This window comes from Apteryx mantelli, chromosome 16 (genome assembly GCF_036417845.1).
Source record: "Apteryx mantelli isolate bAptMan1 chromosome 16, bAptMan1.hap1, whole genome shotgun sequence".
In the NCBI taxonomy this organism is placed as follows: Eukaryota; Metazoa; Chordata; class Aves; order Apterygiformes; family Apterygidae; genus Apteryx; species Apteryx mantelli.
The window spans coordinates 22,220,017-22,232,097 of NC_089993.1; the positions used below are offsets into that span (position 1 = coordinate 22,220,017).

At 40.8% G+C, this 12,081-nt stretch overlaps 1 protein-coding gene across 2 annotated transcripts in view; it reads left to right on the forward strand.

Moving 5' to 3' along the window:
* Positions 1–12,081, forward strand: part of UNKL (unk like zinc finger) — an 80,626-nt gene that overhangs the window by 2,814 nt on the left and 65,731 nt on the right. For both annotated transcript variants that reach the window (XM_067306018.1, XM_067306019.1), the window contains exon 3: positions 8,516–8,692. In XM_067306018.1, coding sequence (XP_067162119.1) covers positions 8,516–8,692 — 177 coding nt within the window. The remainder of the gene's footprint in view (positions 1–8,515; positions 8,693–12,081) is intronic.

The following is a 12,081-nucleotide window of genomic DNA, read 5'->3' on the forward strand; positions in this document are numbered from 1 at the left end:
TTGCTGGGCATATTGTGGTTCATATGTCATAGAAGAGGGACTTCTGACAAAGATTTGTAGGAAAACAGCCAGGAAACATGTAGTTCGGCTGGTCACCTTTTTTAAAAATGGAAGATGAATTATTTTTGTTACTGTAATGTTTAGCTGCAGTTGTCATGGATCAGTATCTTCTGTGTTAGAAGTTGTAGTCACAGAGGAAAAAGATGCATTTTTCCCGGAGGATTTATAATCTAAACAAAGGAGATAACAAGGTAAACAAATGCAGTAGGCAGTGTGACAATATTGGGTACCATGCCTATGTAATATAGACAGCAAAAAATCACTCTGGGGGATGATTTAAAAAAGAATAGAGTACCTTTTCAGGTGTTTGTAAAGCACTCCTGCCAACCCCAGGGGCAGCATGGGCAATTATTGTTTTAAAATCAGTAAGAGGGTAATGGATGCTTACATCATAGATTGACTGGGGACAAAAGTTGACCTTTCATTATTGAGTAATAGATAGATAGATAGATAGATGCTAAAGGAGGAAAAAGGAAGCAGTGTTTTGAAAGGATATTAGCTGGGCAAGATTGCATTTGTTAGAAGCAAAGAACAGAATGTTTCAACAGCCTGAAATGTGAGATAGGAACCTGAACAACCTTTGTACTGTAATTAGATTGGAAAGGCTGTATCCTACAGTTGCTGAAGATTACTCCCAGGTTATGAGCCTAAATGATAAATAGGATAATGAATATTATCTGGCATAGTGGTAGTTCAGGGTACTTACAGAATCACAGAATCACTGAGGTTGGAAGGGACCTCTGGAGATCATCTAGTCCAACCCCCCTGCTCCACCAGGGTCACCTAGAGCACATTGCACAGGATTGCATCCAGGCGCATTTTGAATATCTCCAGAGAAGGAGACTCCACCACCTCTCTGGGCAACCTGTTCCAGTGCTCTGTCACCCTCACAGTGAAAAAGTTTTTCCTCATGTTAAGATGGAAGTGTCTGTGTTTCAGTTTGTGCCCATTGCCTCGCGTCCTGTCGCTCGGCACCACTGAAAAGAGTCTGGTCCCATCCTCTCGACACCCTCCCTTCACATACTTGTACACATTGATAAGATCTCCTCTCAGCCTTCTCTTCTCCAGGCTAAACAGGCCAAGCTCTCTCAGCCTTTCCTCATAAGAGAGATGCTCCAGTCCCCTAATCATCTTTGTGGCCCTTCGCTGGACTTGCTCCAGTAGTGCCACATCCCTCTTGTACTGGGGAGCCCAGAACTGGACACAGTACTCCAGATGTGGCCTCAGCAGGGCTGAGTAGAGGGGGAGAATCACCTCCCTCGACCTGCTGGCAACACTCTTCCTGATGCACCCCAGGATACCATTGGCCTTCTTGGCCACAAGGGCACATTGCTGCCTCATGCTTAACTTGGTGTCCACCAGCACTCCCAGGTCCTTCTCCGCAGAGCTGCTTTCCAGCAGGTCAACCCCCAACCTGTACTGGTGACTGGGGTTATTCCTCCCCAGGTGCAGGACCCTGCACTTCCCTTTGTTGAACTTCATGAGGTTCCTCTCTGCCCACCTCTCCAGCCTGTCCAAGTCTCTTTGAATGGCAGCACAGCCCTCTGGGGTATCAGCCACTCCTCCCAGTTTTGTATCGTCAGCAAACTTGCTGAGGGTGCACTCTGTGCCTTCATCCAGGTCATTGATGAAGAAGTTGAACAAGACTGGACCCAGTACTGACCCCTGGGGGACACCGCTAGCTACAGGCCTCCAACTAGACTCTGTGCCACTGATCACAACTCTCTGAGCTCTGCCATTCAGCCAGTTCTCAATCCACCTCACTGTCCACTCATCTAACCCACACTTCCTGAGCTTGTCTATGAGGATGCTATGGGAGACAGTGTCAAAAGCCTTGCTGAAGTCTAGGTAGACAACATCCACTGCTCTCCCCTCATCTACCCAGCCAGTCATTCCATCATAGAAGGCTATCAGATTGGTTAGGCATGATTTCCCCTTGGTGAAGCCATGCTGACTACTCCTGATCACCTTCTTTTCCTCCACATGTGTGGAGATGGCTTCCAGGATGAGCTGCTCCATCACCTTTCCAGGGATGGAGGTGAGGCTGACTGGCCTGTAGTTCCCTGGGTCCTCCTTCTTGCCCTTTTTGAAGACTGGGGTGACATTGGCTTTCTTCCAGTCCTCGGGCACCTCTCCTGTCCTCCATGACCTTTCAAAGATGATGGAGAGTGGCTTAGCAATAATGTCCGCCAGCTCCCTCAGCACTCGTGGGTGCATTCCATCAGGGCCCATGGATTTGTGGGTGTCAAGTTTGCTTAAATGATCTCTAACCCACTCCTCCTCCACCAAGGGAAAGTCTTCCTCTCTCCAGACTTTCTCTCTTGCCTCCAGGGTCTGGGGTTCCTGAGGGCTGGCCTGAGCAGTAAAGACTGAAGCAAAGAAGGCATTCAGTAACTCTGCCTTCTCTGCATCCTTCGTCACCAGGGCACCCACCCCATTCAGCAAAGGGCCCACATTTTCCCTAGTCTTCCTCTTGCTGCTGATGTATTTGAAGAAGCCCTTCTTGCTGTCCTTGACATCTCTAGCCAGATTTAATTCCAAATGGGCCTTAGCCTTCCTCGTTGCATCCCTGCATACTCTGACAACATTCCTATATTCCTCCCAAGTGGCCTGTCCCCCTTTCCACTTTCTGTATACTTCCTTCTTCTGGTTGAGTTTTGCCAGGAGCTCCTTGCTCATCCATGCAGGTCTCCTGCCTCCTTTGTTGACTTCCTACTCATAGGGATGCACCGCTCTTGAGCCTGGAGAAAGTGATGTTTGAATATTAACCAGCTCTCTTGAACACTCCTTCCTTCTAGGGCCCTCACCCATGGGATTCCTCCAAGTAGGTCCCTGAAGAGGCCAAAGTTTGCTCTCCTGAAGTCCAGGGTTGCGATCCTACTTGGTGCCCTGCTGCCTCCTCGCAGGATCCTGAACTCCACCATCTCATGGTCACTGCAGCCAAGGCAGCCCCCAACCTTCACATCTTCCACCAGTCCTTCTTTGTTTGTTAGTACGAGGTCCAGCAGCACACCTCTCCTTGTTGGCTCCTCCACCACCTGTGTTAAGAAGTTGTCACCAATGCTCTGCAGGAACCTCCAGGACTGTTTGTGCCTAGCTGTGTTGTCTTTCCAGCAGATATCGGGGTGGTTGAAGTCCCCCATGAGAACCGGGGCCTGGGATCGTGAGGCTACTTCCAGCTGTCTGTAGAAGGCCTCATCGACTTCCTCATCCTGATCAGGTGGCCTGTAGTAAACACCCACAACAGTGTCACCTCTGTTAGCCTGCCCTTTGATCCTTACCCATAAGCTCTCGACTCGCTCTTCATCCACCCCTAGGCACAGCTCCATACATTCCAGTTGCTCTCTCACATAAAGAGCAACTCCACCACCTCGCTTTCCTGGTCTGTCTTTCCTAAAAAGCACGTAGCCATCCATGACAGCACTCCAGTCATGTGAGCTATCCCACCATGTCTCTGTAATGGCAATGAGATCATGGCCCTGCGACCGCACACATATCTCTAGTTCTTCCTGTTTGTTCCCCAAGCTGCGTGCATTGGTGTACAGGCATTTCAGGGAGGTGATCGAGCATGCAGGTTTCCCAGGAGGGGTAAAAGAGGATCCTCCATAGCCACATCCCATGCGCACTTCCCTGGCTGCATTCACCTGTTGGAGGCATCCTGACATGAGCAGTCTTTTGCTAACTACCCTGTCACTATAACTCTCCCCTTCCCCCATCTTTCCTAGTTTAAAGCCCTTCTTACTTGCCAGAAATGAGATTGGTAATGAGATTCAGGCCTGTGTTTTAGTATATTGTACTTACAGTTTGAATTAAACAGATAGGTTTGTGAGTTATTGGCAAGAGGCGGTGGTTGCTAAGTTTGTGTTTTACAGTGAAATTGCCCACGTGTAGAAGAGCAGGGACCAAGGTTAGAGTTCTGTGAGGCCCCTGACAAAAGGCCATAAGAGAATGTCTGTGTTGAAAGATATGTTGATTGAGAGGAAAATGAGAACATAACTGAGTTCCCTTAAACAAAGGAGAACAGTGTTTCAAGAGGAGAAACAGCAAGCAGATGAAAGCCGCCAGTAAATTAAGAAAATGAAGATAGAATTAAATAGAAAAATGAAGATAGAGGCCTGTTGCTTTGATTCAGTTATAAAATGAGATTATCGGAGATGCTTGTGAGAGAAGTTTCAGTTGGACTGTGGAAGCCTTAATTTTAGATTTGATTTTGAGTAGAGCTGGAGGCTAGGAATGGCAGTCAGCTATTGTAAGTTGATTGCTGTTTGAGGTGAAGGTAGAAGAGAAAAGGCAAATAGAGCAAATAGTTGGGAAAGGCAAGAGAAGTCAAAAGTAACTTTCTTAAAGATAGAAGACACTAAAGCATGTCTGTAGTAGCAGAAGAAAAAGCCAGAGGAAAACACCAACATTTCTGAGGACATGCCTACAGAGTGGCTGCATTCCTGTTGCAGAACCCAGCAAAAGAATACTGTTTTGTCATTATTTTTTGTTCTGCCTAAAATTTAGCCTTTTATTTGGAGCAATTTCAAATTCTTATACATAAGTTAGCAACAGGAGTGGCAGGATACTTTTGTTTTAAGCTCTCTGTGTGCATGCCTATTCCTTTTTGACTTCTATGTATGACTCTGTTTCCCTGTTCTTTTCATCTGAATATGCAGTTAGGTCAAAGCAAGTGTGAGCTGCTAGAGAACTAACAAGAAAGATAAAATGATGACACCCATAATTGTTATCAGGAACATACTTTCAGGAGAGTTAAAGTAGAAATTGCTGGTTTCACCCAGGCTTGACTGTAATATTTCTTCCCAAAGTTCAACTTGGAAAGAAAGGAGGCCTGAAATTTTAGATCACAGAATAGTTGAGGTTGGAAGGGGCATCTGGAGATCATCTGGTCCAACTTCCCTGCCCGAGCAGGGTGAGCTAGAGCAGGTTTTTGAACCACTGTAGTCAACTGATATGTCAGATTCTAAAAGAGAAGATTATTTTGGATGTAGTATTGGCATCTGTTATGTAACACTGCTCTTAGTGAAAGAATTAGAGAAATCTGTTATAGAAGAGCTGTTAGAGTGATCATAGGAAAAATGTCAGTGCCTCAGGGTTGAACAGAAGTACAAGTATGTAGTTGTTTTCATATACTTAAGAACTTTTAAAATTGCCCTTTAAACTGGATTTTTTTAATTCTTAAAGAATATCTTTGGAATATTTATGACATTGTGAATTAAGAAGAGAATGAAAAGGTAACATACTTTTCACTTATCAGTTTATCTTTTAAGATTTTGTGAACGTACGTTCTGTTTCACAATATATCCATCTAATGACTTTGAATATTGTAATGCCAGTTTTACTTTGTGAGATCCAAATGCAGAAAAAAAAGCAGGTTTCAATTGTTTAAAATGCTGTATTTCCATTACATACGTTAATACAACTTAACAATGCTGAATACCATTCTTTCACTGATTCGTGGTTGGTAGGTTAGTAGTCAATATAATTATTTTAAGCTGGGAGATGACGTCAGAAATAAGGGCTATGAAATAGATTTGTTATTCTACCTGGGAAATAATTTGTCGTCTTGTACCTTTTTTTTTTTTCTCTCTCCTGGGAATAAATGGTGTTTGAACATCCTAAGTACCAAAGTATGGTACATAAGAGCAAGTTTATCAGTTTGCAGCCATGTGCTCAGATGATAATTAAAATCTACCTTTTTAAATCAAAATACTAGTCTTGTTTAAAGCTATGTATTACGGTGGTTTATTCTCCAGTAAAATATTTTATTAATAACTTGAAGCTAAGATAGAACATCCTTATAGTTCATTAAATGTTGGGCTGAACATCAGTTCTCTCCATGCATTGGCTTAGTTGATACTAGATGCAAGTACCATCTAGCTGCTGCTTTTATTAGGAGTTTTTGCCTTTCTGACTAATGGTCCCAGGATGAACAACAGCTGATCAGCAAGGTGTCTATGGTTAAAAGCATATGTATTAGTATGGTATCATATAACATACATGTCCAAAATAGATAAATCATTGTTTTTGCTGTATGAGCTTTGCATGTTCTTTAGTCCTTCTGAGACAGCTTGTATAATTAGGTTTTATCTAGTTCTTCGCAAGTCTTGGACAAAGTTCGGATAACAAAGTGTCCAGTCACACTGTGTAGCTTCATTAAAGCACTCCATTAGTTTCTGAAGGAGGACTTCACCTGTTATGGGAGTCTTAAGCAAAATGTGCAGCGGAAAGCTCTCTTCTCAGTAAAATTGAGATTTTATTAGATATTGATGGCCCAAGTATCGTGTCTCAGGCCAAACAAGCTTGGGTTTAGTTTAGCAGAAATTACAGTTGTGTAACACACAATTTATATTTCCCAGTTTATCTTTGGAATCCGTTTTGTCTTTTTGTGGGAAAACTGTGACCTAAATATCTCTCCCTCTTTCACATTTTGTACAAAAGGTTGTGCCTAGCTTGTCTGACAAACTGTATCCATATTCCACTGAATTTTCTTTTCTGCCTTTTTTTAAACAGTCATTTAAAAATAATTGAAGGCATTCACATTTTCTTGGGACCTCCACTGATAAAGTGATGCCTCTAGGGAAAAAGTCTAGATATTTCAGCACAAATGCTTGGCCTCTGATAAGGGACCATGGACTTAAAGACAAGCAGTGAGATGTAAACACCTGTATACCTCTTGCACGGGAGATAAGCTCAGATGTTTAATTCTTGTTTCCAACAGGAACCAGCAAACTTAAGTAGATGGAAATGCAGGCATGAACATTATGCATAAGAATATAACAGTGTATTCTCGCCTCTGTTGTGTGTGTAAATGAGTGAGAGATTAGAGTTTGTAATGAACAGTCTGCTAGTCTGCTTTTCCATTTAGCCCCTGTACAAATTGTGCTTGTGGTAGGAGGGTCAGCAATAAGTAAAATATTCTCAAATTGCAATTCCTTTTGTTTAGAGTTCTGTACAGGACCAGTGCTGGCAAATGTATCTGAAGGACTCTTGTGGGTTTTCTCTTTTCCTCTTTAGCAATTCTAGCAGAACAGGAGGGCTGCATCAGTGCTACTCACATATTGCAAAGCATTTCTCACAAAGTTCAGCTGAGGCACCAAAGCGAGTCCAACAAAGATTGCATCCTGTCTATCTTTTCATGTAGAACGAAGAGGTGTGGAAGAAATACTTGCAAATCCTAGGTTTAGACTGTGTTTCATCTTAGGCTGACAAAATGAGGTAAAACACTGAACTTGGTACGCATTGCCTTCTGACAAATTAGTTTTGTTGGTATCTAAAGAGGCGTAGCTACAAATCACTAGCTGCGGTCCATTTATCTTTTTTAACAGAATGCTGTTTTTAAATTCCTAAAAGGAAGCAACTTGACTCTCAGAAAACATAAAGAGTATCAATTTCTGAAAGTCAGTGCAAGCCACAGGTGGCTAGCACAGAAAGAATAGTAGAACTTTTTGTTTTAGATATATAAATGCCAGACTTGTAAATGTTTGCAAATATTTTCCGATTTGTTTACTCTAGTTTCTAACGAGTCTTTTCAGAATATGATAACTAAAGCGTAAGCCAACATCAGTTCTTCTGAGGGTTAAACTCTGCTTAGTGCTTCACCATTCTCCCTCCATTCAAAATCACTTATTTCTATGGGACTTGCCATTTGTTATTCTGTACCACACTCGAAGCCTTCTGATGCAGCTTCTTTTTGCTTTGGGATGGAAGAGAGCAGTTTTTGGAGATTCATATTTTTTCAAACCCAGTAGAGATCAAAATTAATCACGCTGAAATAGATTGTGGGAGAACAGACATGGCTGTGTATATTTTCTGTGTTTTTTTTTCATTTGTCTACTACTGGTTGTTGAAATTATAATCCATACATGATGCTAGCCATTTTAGTGTACAAACCTTAACTCAATGTATGTCTACAAAGATTTATTGTGGATAAAGAAATTGCTCTCTTCCTTTTAATCGAAAATTTTTTTAGATTTCCTCTAAGGTTGTTCAAGGAGTTCCGTGCCTAGAGAGAGCAGGCAGAAAGCAACAACATTGTGCTTCAAGTACCCCTTGATTTTACATGACTATAATATTCTTAAAAAAAAACCAAACAATTTTCTTACACCTCTTAGTGAGGAAACGAGGTGAGCCTATATAAGTATGGAAGATGTCATTCCTTAGTCCAGATGCTGTTGCTTACTTACTGGAGTGCTTACTAGTTTTATTAATAATATCTTTGTGAACCACCTTGCTATAAAGTCTTTTAACTTTAGCAGAGAATAAGAAATACGTTACAATTTTTCATTTTGAAGTTGTACTGCAATGGTAATATATTTAGGACAATTTCTATTTGAAGAATTCTGCCAGTTACTTGTTATAAGTTCATAATAAGAAGAGTGATAGCATAATTCGGTTAAATGTTTAAAAACAAAACTCAAAGGAATACTCTAACTTTTCTCTTTCTATTATGTAGTTGCCCTTACCTGCATCGAACAACAGGGGATACAGAAAGGAAGTATCATCTCAGATATTACAAGACTGGAACATGCATTCATGAAACAGATGCCCGGGGTCACTGTGTGAAGAATGGACTTCACTGTGCCTTTGCTCATGGTCCCCATGACCTTAGACCACCAGTATATGATATAAGGTAGTCTTGTTTCAAATTCTTCAGCCTAGTTAGCAGGAAATACCACGTCTGTTATCACCTCATACCAGAAAATGTGGTATGCTTTGCAGTGAAAAATACAATATACAGGCATACCTCGTTTTATTGCGCTTTGCTTTATTGCACTTCGCAGATACAGTACTTTATGCTATAACTGTAAATACAAGAATGCATTTCAGTGTGCATCAAGACAGCAAGTACACACTGGGAAATACAAATACTAAGGTTTTGTAACTTGCAGTTTCAAGAACCATATATGTCATTCTTAAAACTGATGAAAGACCAGATATTCTGCCTTTCATCATTTATGCCTCATAAATTTTCTTGAGGTGTTTACATTCAGAAAAGAATAATTTTTCTGCCATCTTTCAGGATCTCAACTTCTGTGTGACATCTGCGTTTGCACTTTTGTTTGAATTTTGTTGTGCTTTTTCATGTGTAAGATATCAGTGTTACTGTCTGCCTTTCCAACATAAGAGCAAGCTACTGTAACAAGAAGGTGCTTTGTAAATCAGGGTAGTGGTAGGGATGAGTTTTAGTTGTGACCGAGGCCTGGGAAATAAGCATATTGTCACGAGATATTATATTTGGATGAAAGAGAAGATCCTGTTGCAGAAAAGTGGTCTGTATACTCTTGGTAGGAATGGATAGCAATTTCCAGAGAACTTTGAAGCCTTGGAGGGTGACAGGCATCTCTGTCTGGAGGCTGGAAGAGCATTCTGGGGTAGTATCACTATATGCTTGCCCTATTCTTACTCTCTTCCCTAGGCATCAGTTATTGGCTACTGTTGGAGACAGGATTCCAGGCTAGATGAACCTTTGATCTGAGCTGGTATGGCTGTATGTTATGTTCTCTCCTGTGTTATCCCTTGTTCCCTACCATCTATTAGAGCATCGTAGTTCTCCCTTCAACCTAATCTTTACCACAGTTATTTTAGTAAAGTTAGCACCTTTTAGAATTCACTTCTGCATTGTGTGGTCATGTACTATTTAGTTATATATAGCTTTTCTTTCCAGGAGGCTTTCCTCGGTCAGATGGCTGATGGATCTTCTGTAAGACATCTGTCCATTTTCTTTTTGTTCCTTTTTTTTTTTTTTTTTAACTTTCTTTATTTACCATATGCAGTAAGCTGTCATGTCCGTCTTGAAATGAATATAGAATACTTAGTATCTTTGTAATCTTTCATGCTATGTTAGAATGGGGAACCAATATATAGCGATACTGAAGAAAAAACTTAGAAAAGTAATCCATGGATTGGATTTGAAACTTGAGAAAGGTGCCTTAAAAATGGATGTTTTTTTCCCAAGCATGTTGAGCACTAACTCTAATAAAGTTGTGAATTTCCTGTGATTCTAAAAACATATCAAATTTTACAGATCAAGGAAGACATACAGTCTTCCTTGAAGATAATGAACAACAACTGTTTGTAAGTAATTTGTAACATCAAAACTTTGAAGAGTTTTAGGAGAGAACTGACCTGCTGGCCTTAATAATTCTGAGAAAAGAAAAAACACAAGTTGCTAGATGTTGTCTAACATACCTTCAGCAGATAGAATCATGATGCTTATTAGTAAAGATCTTCTCAAGTTCAGAAATATTTCTGGCGTAGCCCAGTTTTCATTGCTTGGAGTTGAGAGTGCTAAGTCCCAGCAAAGAGATGTGAACACCTTGAGCCAGATATAATGTGCTCCTGTTTCCTCAGTAGGTAAAGCAGCCCTGAGAGGTCTGAACAGCACATGAGTCCTAGCACCAGCCTTATGAAAAGAAACCAGAAAAGATGAATTTGGCCATGTAGTGTGTTCCTTTCTTAGTCACCAGAGGAGTGTGACTAGTTATCAAGCTCTGGTCTCTAAATATCTTTTAATGTGTTAAACTGTTCTTTACTGGTGACTGGCTGCATATAAAGCGTCAGGAGGAACTGAAGACACTCATGGTAGGAGTCCGTTTAATGGCTGGAACCTACAAATAGGCTGCCCCAGACGACTTTGGTGTTTGTGAAAACCAGCTGTATGCCATTGCTGTGAAATGCTTCCCCTAATTTCAGGCATCCAACATTCTTCAGGAAGTCTGAGCAAACATAGGAAATGTTTTTTTTGAGGGGAATATGGTCTTTCTGCTCTAAGATGGCCACAAACCTTAGGGTTCCTTCATTGTAAGGAAGGAATGGAGAAACAACAGGAGAATCACTGATGCAGGCATTAACTTTATTCCTGTTAAGAGCCTTGTTCTTCTGAACATCCACCTAAAAAAAAAATACATTCTCTAGGAACTACCCGTTTTCATTCTCATTGCCTGCTCCTTTTTTGGATCTGAAGAAGAAAGATTTTAACAGTTTGAAAGGTTCTGGAATTGGCTTTGGACCTTTCTTTCCCCTTTGAGATTTTCTTTCATAGGGGAATACTTGGGGTCTGGGAAATCCTTGAAATGGTATGTAAATGATATCACAACTAATTACATTATAAAGCACCATGCTTTCCAAATTCCTATTCAGAGATTCTTCTCTGAGTAAGAGCGTTTTGGAATAGGAGGTATTCTCCTTAAATATTTGTGTCTAGAGAAAGCCGTGCCATGTGAAGACAGAGGCTTTTGAGTATGGTGAAGAAAGAATATTATAGATCCATCTCTTGTATTTGTTTCTTCAACTTGTTTTCTCATTGCTTCAAAGTCTGCCTAATTTAATTATGCTACGGTATCATAATTTCTCTTTGAATCCTTTGTAATAGCTTGCCTTTGTTGAATCTCTGTACGTCTTGATTTTGTAAGAGCGGTGTAATGAAATTATCCCAGTTTTTTGGTAGTGTTTTCATACTACCAGCACAGGATCTTTTAGTTTATTAGTGGTCATTCTGATCTTTCGCCAAGATCGTGGTTGCTTACTTGCAATGAAATTGTAAATATTTGCAGAGGAGCTATTCCTTTTCTTCGTAATACTTGTCCTTTGTTACTAGGTCTCCCAAATGTCTTGACAAACTTTTCTAGCCAAATCGTACTATGAGCGAAAAGTAGTCTCCCATTCACTTTTATATGACTTATTACTCAATAGATATATTTTGTATCTCCCTTCAGGCATCCCTTTTCCAAGGTGAAGAGTGCTAAGCCATTTAATTCTCCCTCACAGAGGAGTTATTCTGTATTTCTGATCATCCTTTATTGCTCTTTCTGTACCTTTATTAGTTCTACTGTGTTCTATGTGGCAGGAGAATACCAGAAATTAATAACATATTCAAGATGTCAGCACACCAGCATGCAGAGGTACAGATGGGCGTTGCTGATACAAACACTGGCAGTATACATAATACCAGTGTCCCTTCTTGTGTTCCCTTTGATTTGTATGACATGGTTATTCCATCTGATTTGTTAGGCAGCTTCA